This window comes from Mercenaria mercenaria, chromosome 10 (genome assembly GCF_021730395.1).
Source record: "Mercenaria mercenaria strain notata chromosome 10, MADL_Memer_1, whole genome shotgun sequence".
Taxonomy (NCBI): domain Eukaryota; kingdom Metazoa; phylum Mollusca; class Bivalvia; order Venerida; family Veneridae; genus Mercenaria; species Mercenaria mercenaria.
The window spans coordinates 65,427,541-65,440,168 of record NC_069370.1 but is presented as its reverse complement, the minus strand read 5'-3'; the positions used below and the strand labels follow the sequence as shown (position 1 = coordinate 65,440,168).

The 12,628-nt window shown below is 35.2% G+C and overlaps 1 protein-coding gene across 3 annotated transcripts in view; it reads left to right on the top strand.

Annotated features, from left to right (window-relative positions):
• Positions 1 to 4,376, top strand: part of LOC123561386 (E3 ubiquitin-protein ligase TRIM71-like) — a 28,864-nt gene extending 24,488 nt beyond the window's left edge. For all 3 annotated transcript variants that reach the window (XM_045353721.2, XM_045353720.2, XM_045353722.2), the window contains exon 2: positions 203 to 4,376. In XM_045353721.2, the coding sequence (XP_045209656.2) occupies positions 255 to 2,138 (1,884 nt within the window). In that variant the 5' untranslated portion in view covers positions 203 to 254 and the 3' untranslated portion in view covers positions 2,139 to 4,376. The remainder of the gene's footprint in view (positions 1 to 202) is intronic.
• The last annotated feature ends 8,252 nt before the right edge of the window (positions 4,377 to 12,628 follow it).

Here is a 12,628-nt window from a genome sequence, read left to right as displayed (position 1 = left end):
AATATTTTCATATCTATGAATATATTCCCACTGATAATAATAAATTTCTTTTATCATTTATATAGCTATCGATCGCAAATGTATAAAGGCAGTATACACTTGTTTGAAAATCTACTTAATGTTTCTCTCACGTTTTATTGGTTGCACTTGAAGTATATTTATCATTGATTTAGATTTATTGAACACTCTGGATATATTTCAGGTATAAGAAAACATCTTGATCAGGCAGATAAAGTGAAGAATTTGGACTTAACATGGCCACCCCGGATGTTTTACAAACGACTTCAAGCATGACGGAGAATTTTACTATTTGCGGTCTATGTCAGGAGACGTTTAGAAGGCCGAAAGTTTTAACATGCCTTCACACATTTTGCTATGAATGTTTAAATGATCACATCGGAAAAGTATTAGGACCGTCGAAACATCGCCAGTTTTCTTGCCCCTCATGCGATATGGATATTGAATTGCCAGCTCTTGCCGCTGATGGGCATTACGCCGATAACCTTAAGGATGACCAATTTATGACGACATTAGTAGAGTTAAAGAAAGCCCTGCAAGAAGATAAATCGTGCGATATTTGCTTAAGAGGGGATGAGAAAGTTCCTGCAGTAAACTGGTGCTCAGATTGCAACGATGCCCTTTGTGAGTCATGTTCACAAGTACATCTGCACGTTAAAGTTACGTCAACACATTCGGTGTCATCTTTGGAAGAAATGAGAAAAATGCCGCTGGAGGCAATTATGAGAAAGAAAAACAAAGTGAATTGTGATAAACATGGTGAACATATTACACTTTTCTGCGTGGACTGTAAGGATCCACTTTGTGTTCAATGCATGGCCGTGTCGCATCGGCGTTGTGAAAACGTTATTACAGTTACTGATGCTGCTACCACTCGCACTGATATTGATAACATTATGGAAACACTTCGTTCATTGCAGCTTTCACTGGATAGCGTTGACGGTGTCGGTCACATTGAAACACATTTAGAAGAATCAATTGAAAACTCAAAACATGAAATTATGTATCTTAGCAACTCTCTCTGTGCTAGAATTAGAGATCAAGAACAGTTTCTTCTCAAGCAGCTTGAAAGTAAAGCCAGTGACGCAAGAAAGATTCTGAAGGACAGAACAGAACCAAGGAAGTTGCAAATGAAAACGGCGAAGTCTGCGAGCCAACGCATGAACAACCTGTTAAAGTACGGCAGCGATGTTGAAGTATTAATGGCATTTAACCAAATTCGAAAGCAGATAGATGATTATAATGCTCAAGTTGGGGATATAAATCCAGAGAAATTAAAAGTAAGAGTAGAATTCATACCAGATGAAGGCTCACTAGCATATCTAGAAGAGATGAAGACGCTTGGAGAGCTGCGTATTGACACTGGAGCCGACGACGGTATATCATGCTGGGGTGTAACGTGCACATTACATGATGACATCATCGTCACCGACTGCAAAAATAAGCGTATTCAAAAATTCAGTAAGGCAGGGGAATTGGTTGATCATATACAACTAGATGACGAACCACGTGATATCACAACTTGTGGAAACGGGAGTGACGTCGCTGTGCCTTTAATCGGTCGTTTGGTCATTTTCATTTCCACAAGAAAGGCTTTGACATTAATAAAAAAGACAAAAACAGAGAAACAGTATGATGGTATATCGTATTCAGCGACAGAGAGTTACCTGGTGGTAACCTGTATGAGGGAGCACTGTGTTGATATTATACAGCTGGACGGCGAGGTTCTCAAGTCCATTATGTACGACAACACCGGTGAACTGTTGTTTGACGAGCCACGCTATCTATCGTCATCTATTGACGGGACTATCATTGTTTCAGATATAGGCTTACACGCAGTGAAGTGTATAGACAACCGTGGAAATTGTCTTTACACGTATAAAGGTCATACTGATCTTAAAAGTCCACAAGGGGTTTGTGTGGACAAAATCGGAAACATTTTCGTGGCTGATAATTCCAACGATCGTATCCAGTTGTTAACGAGCAATGGTGTATTTCAGAGATATGTCCTTGTGAAAGAATCGGGGTTAGAAAGACCGTGTGCCGTGATGATAAGTGGTTCAAGCAGATTGATCATTGTGCAAAACGACGGTATGGTGAAGGTTTATACATACTGTTGAGAGTATGGCTCAACCATTTAATTACTGTTATATCTTGTGGAACATAGTGCTATATGACGAAAAAGCATAAGTGTACACAAACTGTTGAGAGGCTTTCGTAAACGGCATGGTTCAAATAAATATATATGTTGTTGCTATACCTTGCAGTTCAAATTGACCGATCCGTGAGTTACATGGTGGTGTGGTTAATGTTTATACAACAATTGAAAGTAAAATTGTTGGGTGGCATGATTGAAATTACTAAATGTTTCTGTTTTGCGTTGTAATACAAATTCAAAAATCAGTCCGCTAAACGACTGCATGGTGCATTTGTGCTGAACAATGTATGATAGTGATTGATGAAAAGTGTTCAAACTTGTTAATCATCATGTTCCAAATACATATCTTCAGCCGAGATTTAGTAGTTCAAGTGCTATAGTAGAAAGATTATTACGAGTATCAATTTTATATTTTGTCGTTGTGTGTTCTGGCAAAATGCGATTAGGACCCATTTATATATAAACAAAGAAAACAACAAAATATTTTTTGCGTATACGTATTCATCATGAAAGCTTCCGTGAACGAAATAAACATTATAAGATAAAATGTGGAATATATGTCTTGTAGAAAATTTGCTGTTTAATGGTTATTAATCCAGTTGTACATTTGATGACTTTAATGTTGAAGATGCTACTTGGGAGTTCAAATGAAACCGAGTGTCTCGTACGCTATAAGGATTGTCTTGCTAAATTCAGAATGATATTTATCTGTCTTTTTGTTGCTGATATCTATTCAAATTTGTATTATTTTCACATATCTGGCTTTAAACGCACAACGTTCTTAAGACGTTAAACTGTCGAAAAGCATTAAAACAAATTATTTTACGTCTAAATTCTATCAAATTATAAGGGACATATTTCTGGTCAGTAATAATCCCGTGAAGGGAACATCATGATATTTTTATAAGCGGAATTCTTACAAATTTGACATTTAGAGCTTAAATTGGATAACTCAAATTCACATGGGACATGTGAAATTCTTGGATGTAACATGAAGTCAAGACATGTTAAAGTTAATTTTGAAATTATCGGACGTGCTGAGTTATGTGGTTTTAGTGTAAGCTTACACTTACTGCAGTGACATTTTTTATGTTTTAGCAGTTCGTTTAACTAAACTCACAATGTACTGTGATTATATGCACAGACATAGTATTGAAAACGTTTTGTTTTCTAAGGGAAGGTTATTCGAGTACAGTGAATATATGTTTCATTATAAGATCAAACACGATATAAATAGCGATTCGTGAACAAGAAATATCTGGTATTCATGAGTGAAATAATTCTTACATGTAACAAAAACAATGTTCTCTCAGGTTAAATTTCATGTTTATACAAAGGATTTTGCAACATTTTACTCATTTTGTAAGTCAGCCCCATTGAAAAATATATTTAATATCTTCCATTCAGCTACTGATATCAACACATATTTTTCACCGTGCAGATACATTTTTCATTTATTTTCCCGTTACATTTCAATAATTCTGCTAAAATATGTGTTACAATATACTTTTGTTTTTATCTTGATCAGAGGTAAATTTAAAAAAAAATATGACCAAACGTTATTTCAGTTAATTTGCATATGTCATTGTGCAGTGTATATAAATAGATGTTAGCTCTTAGCAGCGCCTTCTATAATATTGTATGCACATAGGAAAATGGTTGTGAATTTTGCCGACACATGCACAAAGCATGCCAAAAACACCAGGAATATCTCAAAACGTTTGGTTCTGGATAATGCATACTCAAACAAATGCGTCAGTCTATCTAGTGGTTAAGGTGTCGGCCGCTCAACCCGAGAGTCGTGGGTTCGAGACCCACTGGGGTCACGACAATGACTTCTCAAATGACACCAGTACTGGTTTTTCAAGGAAGCGGACTCGAGAGTGGTTCAAATAAGCTTTAAGTATAAACTAAACAAATGCGTTTTCAAAGTTTCTTCTAATTATAATACGATCTTTTAATAATGCACTTTTAAGTTTAAGCTTAGATATAAAAGTAAGTAAAAATGTTTGAACTGAATTGCACATAATTATTTTTGTATACATACGCAGTGTTAGAAATATTTGAATTTTATACATTTGTAGTCCATAAATATTTGTTTCTCGTTGAACGTCCGTCCGAATTAGATTATGTGTAGAAAAGTGATATTGTTACATAATAATTTATACTTAAACAGGAATTGTAATAAATAAAAACAATATTCTAATGCGTTTGTTGTAATGCATTGCAAACTGTTATAACTTTCCATTAGTTGAATCATCTGGTAATGAAATTTTGCTGAAAACATTATTAAGGTTCTGATTGAAAAGAAGCTCACATTGGTCAATTACCTGACTACACCCGACACGCGATCTACGGACTCTGGATAAATCACCCTTTCCCCCTTTTATAAACATTTCAGTTCTAAAACGATCAAGTTTATACAGCAGTTACAACTTCTTGATCTTCCGTGGATGCAAGCTGATTTTAAGAATATTTGCGATGATTTGTCCAGTTAAAAAAAGACATAATACCATTGAAAGAAGACTGGTTTTCCATTGAAAGAAGACTGGCCTTAAAGCTTACGAAAAACAAAATCATATGAAAGCAAATACTATAGGTATGAGGAGGGGGTAGTACATGCCCCTACCGGACAAGTCCAATATACACGTGCAATTACATTTACTATTTGACTTTCTGGCGTATACTGTGTTATAATTTGTTACGATGATCTGTTTCCAGTACTAAGTCATCCTCCGCTTCCTAACGCGGATAACACGATACACAGTTTCATGTCTTTTCTGTAACATTGTATATATTTGAATATAAAATTGTTCTCACTAAAATACCTGAATCTAATACAAATTATAACATTTGCGATGTAAGACGAAGTGGTGTGTTAACACTTAGGACGAGCGATATTTCAAAGGGGCCATCTCAATATAATTATATTATGTGCGGTAGGAAATATGCCCATATTGGTGATAAGGTCTGACTTATTATGTCACCACTTAGCAGTAAGGGACATATTTATGACTGTATGTCCGTCCGTCAAAGAAAATTTGTGTGAAACATATCGCCACAAGTATTTGATCTACCGTCATTACACTTTACTGATATCTTCCTCCCAGCTAGAAGTTGTGCATCCGTCGTAGTCGTCCGACTTGAACAATTTCGCTTTTAACACGCAATAGATCACAAATCTGGTCCAAAGGTATTGCGAGTTTGTCAGACTGTTTGTCTTAACAAAATGTCGGAAGATTTTGAAACTGGCCAAACGTAAGCCACTAGGTCTCTAGATGATTAACGAAGTGTTTTTATGATTTAAAATAGTGGTCTAGTTTTTAACCCAAAATAACGCAAAATTTGAATCGATCTAGACTTCATGAACACATATATTCTGATCAAATTTCATATTGATCAAATAGAAAATATTGCCTCTTTAATCGGAAAAAATGTTTTTATATGATTTTACTAAATGACCTAGTTATTTATCTAAGAAAACCGAGTTTCAAACTCTGCCTAAAAAAGGACAAAGTTTCTAGCAAAATTTTATTAGATCAGGTAGAAAATAGGTCATAAAAGTGTAACGAAAGTTTTCCTATGATTCGATCTTGTCAACTAATTCTATATCCCAGATAGCCCCTTTTTAAATTTGTTCCACATGTTATAAAGACAAATGTTCTGATTAAGTTTCATTTGGACACTATGGCATCTGCCTTTTAAAGCCAAGTTTCAAACTTTTCCTAGACTTGATTAAGCCAAGCATTACGACTGTTTCATACAGATCAGGGTTACAATTTAGAGTCTAGCGTATTAACATGGCTTGCCTATTATTTGACTTAGTGACCCAGTTTTCAGACCCAGCTTAAAGTTAACCTTTCTTTCATAAAGGTAAATTAATTGTCCGTTTTCGTAAGATCCAGTAGAAAACGCTTGAGTATCAATAATGTTTTTCTATAATACAACCCCGTGGCCCACGTTCTATAACTTCAACTAGTGACATTAATTTTTATCCTAGATCAAGTTTCAAGGTTTTTATAACAATCTGGCCAGGTCTAATATAGATTCAGCAGTAAAAATGGAATCTAGAGTTTTAACAAGGTTTTCCTTGGATTTACCTAGTGTTTGAGCCAAAATGATCCCGGTTCAAAATCTGCTTAGAGATTCTTGCTACAAACACTCTGAATAACTTTCATAACGATTGCGATAAAAACTGCGACCGCGAAAGTGAGAACAGTGAAATGGTAAATGACGACGTACGACGGACACAGTGTTACCAGAATAGCTCACTGTTAGCACTTTGTGCTCAGATGTAATAATATTTTGGGTGCGAAACTCCTAAAGTTAAATAACATTCATATACAATTTCATGATGGTCGTTCATTGCTTTTGGCGATATGTGTAACACAATTTGAATCAGATGGACAGACGGACGGTGGAACAGATAAATACAAATCTATATCCCCACCGTATGTGCAGATGGAGAAGAATATCGCTGTATGACTTACAGTTGTATTGGTGTAAATGATCTTGATTTAATGCCCAGAGGAACAGGAATGTCGCCATATGATCTATAGTTGTATCGGTGTAAATGATCTTGACTTAATGCCCAGAGGAAGGGAATGTTGCCATATGACCTATAGTTGTATCGGTGTAAAAGATTCTGACTTAATGCCCAGAGGGAGAGGAATATCGCCTTATGACCTATAGTTGTATCAGTGTAAATAATCTTGACTGAATGCCCAGAGGGACAGGAATGTCGCCATATGGCCTATAGTTGTATCGGTATAAATGATCTTGACTTAATGCCCAGAGGGACAGGAATGTCACCATATGACCTATAGTTGTATCGGTGTAAATTATCTTGACTTAATGCCCAGAGAGACAGGATTGACGCCATATGACCTACAGTTGTACCGGTGTAAATGATCTTGACTTAATGCCCAGAGAGGCAGGAATGTCGCCATATGACCTTTGGTTGTATCGGCATAAATAATATTGACTTAATTCCCAGATGGTCAGAAATGTCGCCATATGACCTATAGTTGTATCGGTGTAAATGATCTTGACCTAATGCCCAGAGGGACAGGAATGTCGCCATATGACCTATAGTTGTATCGGTGTAAATGATCCTGACTTAATGCCCAGAGGGACAGGAATATCGCCGTATGCCCTATAGTTGTATTGGTGTATATGATCTTTACTTAATGCCCCAAGGAACAGGAATGTCGCCATATGACCTATAGTTTCGTCGGTGTAAATGATCCTAACTTAATGCACAGAGGAACAGGAAATTCGCCATATGACCTATTAGCTGTGTCGGTGTAAATGATGATCTTGACTTAATGCCCAGAGAGGCAGGAATGACTTATAGTTTCGTCAGTGTAAATGATCATGATTTGATGCCCGAAGGAACAGGCATTTCACCAAATGACCTATAGTCGCGTCGGTGTAAATGATCTTTGTCTTAATGCCCAGAGGAACAGGAATGTCGCAGTGTGACTTATAGTTTCGTCAGTGTAAATGATCATGACTTAATGCCCGAAGGAACAGGCATTTCACCAAATGACCTAGAGTCGCGTCGGTGTAAATGATCTTTCACTTAATACCCAGAGGAACAGGAATGTCGCAGTGTGACTTATAGTTTCGTCAGTGTAAATGATCATGACTTAATGCCCGAAGGACAAGGCATTTCACCAAAATGACCTTTAGTCGCGTCGCGTTTGACTTAATGCCCAGAGAAACAGGAATGTCGCAGTATGACCTATAAATGACCCTGACTTAATGTCCAAAGGAACAGGAATGTCGCCACATGACCTATAGTTGCGTCGGTGTAAATGATCATGACTTAATGCCAAAAACGAACAGAAATGTCGCGGTATGACCTATAGTTGCGTCGGTGTAAGTGATCCTGACTTAATGCCCAGAGAGAAAGGAATGACGCAGTATGACCTAAATTTATGTCGGTGTAAAATTACATTAAATAAAAAGGACCTTAACCTACTTTCTCGGGATTTTAATACCCGGAACTATATTGCATCTTTAATCTAACATTTTAGCAAAATAAACAAGCAATATATGCAAACATAATGATCGGCAGATTTTGAAGTTCTCAATGAAAATGATATTTGTATAAAAGCGAGGTCATTTCTTAGTGTCGATGACAAGCCATATATACGATTATACATTTATAGGCAATTATTATATGGTAAACACGTAGAACGTTTAGTTAAATGGACTTATCGAAATAGAGATTTTCAGCTTACTTCGACGCGTACTGCGGACCACGGACTGCGAACTTACTATAGGGTTTTTCTCAAACTAGTATAAGTTTTTTTTTTATGCATAATTGAACAGTGGCATATTTAGCATCCGGTTCTAATGCCGTAATACTGTTTCCATTTAAAATATCCGAGAAAAGACAGTTATAAGATTTATTAATATCCGTTGCATTGTATATATGAATTACCGATATACATGTATTTTGTCCAAAAAGCATTCTTAACAGCGTGGGCGCAATTTAAAAAAAAATATCCTTTTACCTTTTATACCATTTTTTATTTATGTATCTATTCAAATCTTTCGACTACCGTATTTATAAACAAGATATCGCAAACTTATTCTTTTTTATCTGAAGTGTAGCAACTTATTTATACACTTGTAGTCAATTTCGTGAAGTTCTAGCCAGCAGCAGTGAAAACGGCTGTTAATTCAACGATCAACATACCCTTTAATCATGAATTTGAACCAATGAACACCTAGTAAGCAGGGTTGTTAATAATTACTTGCAAAAGTAATGCATTAAATTAGCATTACTTAGAAAAAATCGGCATTAAATTAGCATTAGCGTTATTCTTTTTGTCAAAATAATGCATTAAATTAGCATTACATAGGATGCATTAGCATTAGCATTACTTTTTGTGAATCATTGCATGTTATAATCGAATCACTATGTGTTTTTCATTTAATCATTTTAGTTGTTTATTTCATAGCAGCAACACATGACAATCATTTGTAATGAATCAAATCTACCAACTAGGGATTATATATAATTTGTATGAAATACTTGAAATGATCCAACAGCACCATACGAAACACAGCATTTAAATTCTTCAGTATTTTTGTATCTGTCTATGTCTCCAGTGCTTGATATTGTTAATGTATTATAGTTAATCACTGTTGCATTTTATGAACATGAGCTGCTCAAAGATTTGAGCGTTTAGTCTGCTTTACAGTATTTAACTAGGTAATCTATAGTTAAATACATGATTCACTTTCTTATATTATATCTGAATTTTTCTTTTACCATTACCATTACTTTATAAAAACACTTATGTTGAAAGTCAAGTACCTGTTTAATGGCTCCCTAACAGCTTATTTGACATGACATGTTAAAGCTAGCTGCCTTAAGGTCTTTAACATCACTATCACTGGCATACTATTAATTGATAAAAAAGTGTCAAAAGATAACAATGATTCTGTTTGATATTTTGGTTGACAAAACTAATTATGTCACACTTTAATTAAGCCCGCCCGCTTAGCTCAGTAGGTAAGAGCGTTGGTCTACGGATCGCGGGGTCGCGAGTTCGATCCTCGGGCGGGGCGTATGTTCTCCGTGACTATTTGATAAACGACATTGTGTCTGAAATCATTAGTCCTCCACCTCTGATAATTCATGTGGGGAAGTTGGCAGTTACTTGCGGAGAACAGTTTTGTACTGGTACAGAACCCAGGAACACTGGTTAGGTTAACTGCCCGCCGTTACATGACTGAAATACTGTTGAAAAACGGCGTTAAACCCAAAACAAACAAACACTTTAATTGTTATTATGAATTTGCGCTTTGGAGCTGTCCCAGATTTTAAATGTATAGTTCAACGCATTAATTTGCATTAGATACACTGTGAATGTTATTGAAAATTTAATTGGTTACAAACAAATAGTGCTAGTGTTTTAAGTAAAATTGTATGTTCAAAAATGTTTCATAACTAGATAGCCAATATATGATTTAAATTTTATCAGTATTTAGACAGAATATTGTGCATACCTGAACATTTGGATTGTGTTTTATGTCCTTCAGATTGAGGTTTGTGGTATATCTCTGGATCTGATCTGGTTCACACCAAGTTAACTTGAACCTGGGATTTCCAGTGATACAGAAAATAATGCCTAAGTAATGCTAAGCATTAGCATTAGCATTACTAACTTTGGCATTAAATTAGCATTATTTTTAATGCTAAAATTGTGGCATTAATCATTACTTGGCATTATTTTTAAAAAATAACGCATTATTAATGCATTAGCATTAGCATTACTACAACCCTGCTAGTAAGGAGACAGACACTCTTCCCCTGTGCCGCAAGAGGTTCCCTATTTTAGATCAGGAAATCAAAGCAACATACGTTATAAGTTAGTTGAGTATTTGGCATCAAAGAATGTATATAATGATTTTGGAAACATAGTTTCGTACTTTTGCACTCGGGTCGCTGAAATGCTATTGTACGACGCACAATTTTGAATATGCACGATACGATGCGTGACAGTTTAATGCACCGCGGTAAAAAAATGTCTTACTTGGTATTATACGTGTATATTCTGAACTATTTCAAACCCTACAATTTCATTTTTATACGGTACTGAATTCATTGTTTTCCCGGTCACGTTATCAGGATATAAAATATGGCTACATTAGAAAATTTTAAACCAATATATACCGTCGGTTTTCATGAGTTTAAATCTTTGTCCAAGTTCCCCAAAGCCGTGTATCTACACATACCATATGTATGCATAATGATCGGAATTTGACCTTGGACGCGTCCCATGCCTAATTTTCACAAAACAATGTTCGGTCTCCGCTGGGTTTGAGATTGACATTTTGACAACCAGTTTTAATGGTACTTAAAGATTAAATTCCAGTTGAGACTGATAATCCGTACTGAGTAGTCACTTTAAGATAGTAAATTTAAAACTTAACTTTTATCATGCAATTATGATATCAGATTTAATCATTATGAAAATACGAAGTGGCTATTTCTTTTTTTTTATTTCCAAACATGCTGATACATCACTAGTTCAGGATGATTTAGTAAAATATGGTAATGTATCGGATCTCGATTCGATGGGGTTGAAAGATACATTATGAGAACTTCCTGTATGTTTAGACAAAGTGTTGAACTAAATCATTCAAGATATTTCAGTAAAACTTCTATTTTATCGAACATTATATACAATTATCAAAGTAATGGAAAGCGATGTCCTTTTTTCGTACAGAAGTCTACGAGAACACGGTATTTATACTATGCAACAAAAATTAAACGGACTTTTATTTCATTCAGAATGTTTTATTATTTTTTTTCACAATTATATTTTGTACTGCGTCTTTTTTTCTTATTTTGTTGCTAGGAAAAACTAGTGTAGGAACTGTACGGACGGACACATATTAAAGCCAGGAATCGCCGTTATCTTCAAATTCATATTTCAAGTTGTATTTTTAATGCATGAACATATTAAGATAAAGTATTATCGTAGTACAGTGGGTTCGAAACTTCACATGTCATGTCGTTCGATTCGCGCGGAGGTTAAGTAACGCCAGAAATGTCTTAAAATATAAAAACAAAATATTAAAACATACGGATAATTGAAGAACCTGCTTAACGCAAGTAAAATGGGACAGAGTATTTAGATGACATCTGAAAATTGCGATTACGTGTTTTAAATGTAGCCTGTTGACTATCCATATATTTTCAAACGTATGTATTGTATTATAGCAGATAATTATATCACAATACACTAACTTGTACAATGAAGGCAAAAGTTACTACACATATAGGTAAAAGAAACATAATTTTGTACCCTAAGTATGTTTCCTTTTTTGCAAACCTTTTAAATATTTTGAGAAAATCCCTACTGTAAGTACGCAGTCCGCTGTCCGCAGTCCGCGTCGAAGAAAGATGAAAATCTCTAATACGATAATATTTGATGCACTTTTGTACACTACAATAGCTGATCGAATCTTATTTTGCAAAACGCTGGTTTATTTGATCGACTTTATGTATGAAGCACGATATCATACAGCACAATATTTACGAAACAGCAAGACATTGTGGCACATGTAAGCACTTAAGTTTTACTGATTCTGTCCTACAAAGATTTTTTTCAAAGCAACAAAATTATTTTAGAGAATTATCAAACCTGAATTGTACAAACAGAAAAAAACGATAACTTAACTAATTTATCTAGTTTTTAAATTTTTTGACCTATTTACTTAAGGCATGTACATCTAATGAATACTGAATAGGAAAAACAATTCAGGGGTTGTGTGGCGTAGTTTTCTTATCAGAGGGTGCTATGTTTTAACGCCTCTCCTAAAATACACATTACTTTTGTTTTATAAAGAAACCACCTTAACTACAGGACATAAGATACATTCACATTGTGCGGTTGATAAATTCTTCAACAAGTTAATTGTGGA